General features: G+C 26.7%; 1 protein-coding gene across 1 annotated transcript; it reads left to right on the top strand.

Annotated features, from left to right (window-relative positions):
• Positions 1–4,900: 4,900 nt before the first annotated feature.
• LOC149056880 (uncharacterized) lies at positions 4,901–6,038 on the top strand. Its single transcript, XM_089223217.1, has 3 exons — positions 4,901–5,538; positions 5,707–5,785; positions 5,863–6,038. The coding sequence occupies exons 1-3, from the start codon at positions 5,326–5,328 to the stop codon at positions 6,036–6,038; spliced, it is 468 nt and encodes a 155-aa protein (XP_089079343.1). The 5' UTR covers positions 4,901–5,325.
• The last annotated feature ends 426 nt before the right edge of the window (positions 6,039–6,464 follow it).

The raw sequence follows: 6,464 nt of genomic DNA, 5'->3' as shown, positions 1-6,464 counted from the left end.
ATTATTACAATTTTAAGGTAGGCATACTATAAGCAATATAGCTATTCTTTATTCAGAGAAAATTTTATAAAGGACTTCTTGTAGATGAACAATTTACTAAAAAAATATTAAGATATATATTGATTATTCAGAGGTATAAGATCTATGTCGAACGATTTGATCAAGATCAATAATTTTAACGGTATTAATGAATGTATTGACTTTCATAATTGAGTGCACTTAACACTCCACTGCCACTAGTTCCCGGATGGGTTCTTAGTGGCGAAAATCTTACCACATATGCATGTGTTTCAAACCACCAGTACCTACCTTACCTGCACGCAGTTAAAAAAAAAAATAACCACCACATTTGCTGTGGGTTAATTAATAAAAATAATAATAATAAAATGTTTCTGTTTTATTACGATACGAGAGTAAGTTAATTGCATCATATGTATAGTTTGAACTGCAGGTGCATATTATTTTATAACATAAATTAAAATTACAAATTAAAAATATAGAAAAAACTTTTAATATCTATATCAAACACATACAATAATTCTGCATAAGAGAAGTTATTGTGTATAATTTTTGTTATAAAAAAAATTGAAAATTATTATAACAAAATGTAAATATCCAACTAGAACTGTAAATAATTGGTCATTATTTATATGGGTACATAATAAAATTGCGATTTATTTATAAATTATAATTAATAAATACGTTCGAGTCTCAACAATTCAAAAAGGCAGGGGGATAAATATAAATTTTATTTGTGTATTATTCAAAATGTATACCTTAAAAAACTAATATTTAAGTTACCGAGAATCGACTGTAATATGATTAATTTTAAATACTATTATTTGTGAATCTATAATATATAATCTTATACGAATGCTACCACAGACTGATATTATGGCATATATTATATTATATTATAGGTATTTTATGAGATTTAAATATTAGTTGATGCATTGATTTGATAATAATATTACCAAACACCTTCCTCGTCAGTGACAATGACTTACGTGTATAATAAATAATTTAATAATGGAAATAATTAAATGTTTTAGACGACAATAGACCACTCATTTGTTGTCTACGAGTTGTTATGCCTATAGGTACTATGGGTTTCGATTATATTATTATGTACCTACTATAATAATTGTATTATACCTATATAATATATAACTATTTTTTTTTCAAACTAATTTCTTTTTTTATGACGTTTTAAACGTTTTATTAATTTGTAACACTGTCATTATAGGTACTCATAAGTTTTAGGTGCAATTGTGTAATACGTTGGAGTATTACCTTGAAAATTGTAATCTGGCATTTTAATAAAAATAAAATACTGTTTATACTATATATTATATTTTTTTATTTAATTATTAGGTCATTTTCCTATTTCTGTGTGAACTTATGAATCATGACTGTTGTATTTGTATATAATGTCAAATGGTTTCCAAACAATATTTTACGGAAATGTCCTTCACAGCAGTAGGTATATTTTACCGGAAATAAGAGTCAACATTTTTTTACTTATTTGGCCCGGAAACTGTCCATGCGTAGATATAACTATATAACTATATAGGGTATTTCTGAAATGGTTGAGGTGACTAGTATATGCGTACCTACTCAGTGTGATGAGCCAATGAAGATTTTTTTGAAATTTTTTTCAATCTTCAAAATCTGGGTTTATTCATCTTATTTTTAGAACATTATCTTAAAGGTGAAAATTAACACTAAAGTTTAATTTTTTGAAAAATTCTCATACGAATCGAGGCGTCACATCATTTTTACGCTTGTCGCGCGTTTTTCACGCTCGAATCGCTGACTAAAAAAAAATGGTGGGACACGTCGATTCGTATGAGAAAACTACAAGGTAAACATTGGTGATAGTTATTTATTGTCATTTAACATACATGATTAAATTGGTGAATTATTTTACATTGTCAACTAATAAAAATTATAAAATAATAACAAAACTAGCATTAACAGAGTTGTAAAGGTTCGAATTTAAGTTAGGTATGTGTTTTAGATGTACAGGTAATAAAATATAGTAACTTGTATCCGCAATGTCATGAGTCATAAGTTAGATATAAATGAACTAACTATTTGTGTTCCTACTTATACTGAAATTCCAGTTTTTGGATATTGCAGTAACATAATTATTTTGACTCGATAAGATAAACATTTCATTTTGTACTTATGGTAAATGACAACAAATAACTATCACCAATGTTTACCTTGTAATTTTCTCATACGAATCGACGTGTCACACCATTTTTTTTTTTAGTTTGCGATTCGAACGTGAATAACGCGCGACAAGCGTAAAAATGATGTGACACCTCGTTTCGTATATGAAAATTTTTGCTTGAACTTGAGTGTTAATTTTTACATTTAAGATAATTTTCTAAAAATAAGATGAATAAACCCAGATTTTGAAGTTTGAAAAAAATTCATAAAATCTTCATTGGGTACACTGAGTACGCATAATACTAGTTACCTCAACCTTTTTAGAAACACCCTATAAGACAGGAGATCGAAGTTTTTGCAGATTGAAAAGGGCTATAACATTTTAGCTTTTATACTTTTATAGTGTGCATTAATATTGTACACTATTGCAGCTAGGGTACATATATAACAATTTTATCATATGAAAATCATTTTAATTTTACCAAATATATAATATATTTCAATCCGTGATTATAGTCCTTGTTTTTTCTTTTGTACAATAATAATAATACCTATATCTATGACCTACCATACGTATACAAAATAATTTGTTTTTGATAGTTATTCCTCGTTGATCATAAAAAAATGGCTGCATGTTACTTGCGTCCCAAAAAAAGGTACCTATAAATAGTGGTGTATTATACATTTGTAATTTTCACTTATTTTAAAACCTTTTCAATGATTTATTTTTTTACTAACTTAATTTATTAATTGAAATTAAGTTAACAAAATTTGTTAACTTAACTGAGTTAAAAAAAATCATTAACTTACCCGCCTTGCAAAAATGTAATAAAATCATATTTATAATTCATTTGTATTAATTAACTATTATTTAATCCCCCCTTATATTTAGTTTATATAAAAGTGGATCAATAATTATAGTTCTATTTCTATCTTCCAATATATTAATCGGTTGTTTGTTGAATTGTATGGTTAACTCTACTGGACTCTTTTTCATAATCAGTTATTAGTAGTTATGTTGACTTGTGACGGGTTAAATTAACTATTGATACATTTTTGATTTGTTATAATTTAATGGACTTATTACTAGCCATAAATCGAGTTCAAGAAACCATTATTTCATTTGTTTCGTTATTTAAAATGAAAAAAAAAAATTCGAAAAATATATGTATATCAGCTATTCAATCGTCGGACTTCAGCCACCGCATATTCATTCAACTAGATAAGCTAACCGTTTTTTCAAATATTATAGATAGATGTATTATAGTATCTTACCACCACCATTTATCGATAAGTAAATTGACACTCTTTCATATAGCTTAGTTGATTAATGGTTGGACGTGTTTTATTATCCATTCACTGCAATAAAATATTCTTCCTCCCATCATCATAATATAATATAGCTATGCGTTGAGTTTTGATCCTATAAAATATGCACCTCAAAATATCTGTTTTAAATTCAGGGAATCATGTTCCCTCATCCGTATAATCGAATAGAATTATATTGATACGTGATCACTGCATTTTGATTTGTTAGTTTGGTTGGTGTTGAAGAAGAAAATGAATTATACTTTTTATTACAACACCTAACTAAAAATATTTTGTCGGATCAGAAATTATAACAATTATCGTAAATATTGATTAAAATTTATTTACGATTTTTGTTTACGTGCCTACTCTATACGTTTTGACTACATAAAAATGCCTATAATGTTTTCACTAAAAATACATCTCATTAATTAAATTTAAATATGATTATTCACAGTAAACATTTATACAAACACATAATGCTTATTGTACATTTTATGATAAATCTAAATGAAATTGTGATATTCTGCACTTTAATTTATTTCAATTCATACTCACTTATAAGGAGAGATGTCAAAAAAATTAATTATCACATGATAAAGTGAAAGTCATACCATAATATTATATTAATGATCTATGGGCATTTATTCTGTTACGAGAATTCAGCATTTGATATATTATTTAAATATAGTTAAATGTTAAGTAATGGAACAGTCGGTATACCAATATACTTCAATAGAAGGCATAAGTATGTGCCTTTCTAAATATTATACCTACTCAAAATTTCGATCATTTTTCTAACCACTATTCTAAATACTTTCCCTTATATTGTACAAAACCAACGCTTTAAAATAGGTTCCAATAATGCTCGTTTGTTTTGTTCAATCGAGTTGGTGAATGGTCAAAATTGTCGCTCCTCCAAATCCTGACCTTCTATAGAGAAAATCGATTACTTATACGGTTAAGATGGGTTGGTCGGTTGGTGATACAGTAAAATAATGGCAACAAATGTATTAACTAATAGTAATTAACGTAGCTGATGTACTCAACGACTGTGTGTCAACTGGCAGTATAGTACCATATAGGTATAATTTGACACTATTTAGATGCTTACCGGGAAATAAAATATGCTTACTATTGTTCTTGATTTTTTTTTTAGTGTTATAAACAATTAAAAATTTAAAAAAAGATAGGTACCATATACATGATTAAATGTTTATTAGAACTACGAACTTCGATATTGCTCTATGATATTAACATACTAACTGATTGTAATTTATTAGTTTTAAAAATAGAACATCTTTAAATCAATAATTATTTGTTGTCAGGGCCGGCGTTAATGGTGGGTGTGGGGGGGTGTCACACCCCCCTACTTGGTATTTTTATGTTAATTAGTCGGCAAATTATTATTTGTATAAGAAGTCGGCAAATTTAAAAATAAAGGTAAAAAGTAGAAAAAGTACCTACTTATTTATTATTGATTATTGATACACAAAAAAAAAATTGTGAATTTTAAATATTATTATTAATTATTATGGTTTCACAATTTTGATGAGTCACAGGTCTGGTAGATTATTTTTTGCTTATGTCATATTTTGAGGCACCCTGAAACGGCTGAAACTACAACAGTGCAATCAGTTTATTTATTATCATCAGTATTGCGGATATAAATAGATTATTAATAGCATTGGTTGTATTTTCCTATTTAGTATTTTACAATACACATCAAAATGTTGTTATCGACGTTATCGTTTTCATTTTATAAATTGAAATTTATTCTATCGACTCCTGTTGTGTTGTTATTGTGTTATATTGTTGGTATTTTCAATTTTGTTAAAAATGAATACGAGTAAAAAGAGAAAAAGGACAAAACTCGAATGCTTAACCTGTGGTAGCACATTCGACGACGATTATAGAAGAAAACATGAATTAAATGTACACGGTGGTAACAGAATAAACGTGAAACATTTTGGCGCTCCTGACAATCCATTTATAGCAGCATCTGCACTGTGTAAAAGGAAAAGTGTACAGCTATCAACAAATAATGAGGAGGTATGATTTGTTTTAGCTTTAGAATTTAAAACCTTCAGATATTTAAGTATATTTATTTATTAGTTTATTCATTATTATTTATTATAAAATAATTTAAACTTTGTGTATAATATAATATAATAAATTAAGATTTTTTCTGAATTTTAAATTTCTGTTTTTAATATGTAGGACAAAGGCCATTTTTCTACCCTATCTTTGGAAACTGTACCTGTACAACTGATATCTTCAGATATACCAAATATTACAAGTAAATTAGATTATTTACACGTTGGTTTTTTACAAAAATCAAATTATATTATTTCAAAATATACTAATTGTTAATAGATAAACAAGACATTGAACTAGTTGAACTAGGAAAATGCATGGAATCTAGAACTGAAGAACCAGAAAAAGGTATGTTAAAACATATCTTATTAAACAAAGATATTTTGGATAATGTTAATATAACAATGCTTGTTGATAAATGGTCACTTTTGAAAGAAAGAAGAATAATTATGTAAAAATTAAATATCTTATAGAAATATTATAATCTATGTGTATTGTATAACCTACCATATTTTATATTTTGAATGCAAGTAATTTGATAAATACATGAGTACATGACAACATTTTAACAAATTTTAATTATTATTTTTTTTTTTAAGTCGGCAAATTTACCATAGCACACCCCCCCCACTTGTTATTCATTCACGCCGGCCCTGTTTGTTGTGCTTATAAGTTATAACTTTATTATATGCACTTAAATGTACAAGGAAAAACTATTTTTCACAACATTTATTTCCAAGGCTATATATTATACACTACTTCACGGTTATAGAACAAATAACATCTGTACAAATTATAAAATCAAATCTAAATAACGAGGACTAGTAATAAAATGTTTAACTATTGTAATTTTCAATTGATTATAATAATAATATAATGAA

Source organism: Diuraphis noxia, unplaced genomic scaffold, assembly GCF_037042655.1.
Source record: "Diuraphis noxia isolate RWA-SAM2 unplaced genomic scaffold, SU_Dnox_SAM2 contig0003, whole genome shotgun sequence".
Taxonomy (NCBI): Eukaryota; Metazoa; Arthropoda; class Insecta; order Hemiptera; family Aphididae; genus Diuraphis; species Diuraphis noxia.
The sequence above is the reverse complement of the archived record's forward strand: the minus strand, read 5'-3'. Positions and strand labels throughout refer to the sequence as shown.

What these genes read in the sequence shown, in the direction of transcription:
- LOC149056880 (XM_089223217.1), top strand. Translation starts at nt 5,326, where the DNA reads ATGAATACGAGTAAAAAGAGAAAAAGGACAAAACTCGAATGCTTAACC. An exon ending in TATCAACAAATAATGAGGAG is followed by an intron (nt 5,539 to 5,706) that starts GTATGATTTGTT and finishes TTTAATATGTAG; the next exon opens with GACAAAGGCCATTTTTCTAC. An exon ending in AGATATACCAAATATTACAA is followed by an intron (nt 5,786 to 5,862) that starts GTAAATTAGATT and finishes AATTGTTAATAG; the next exon opens with ATAAACAAGACATTGAACTA.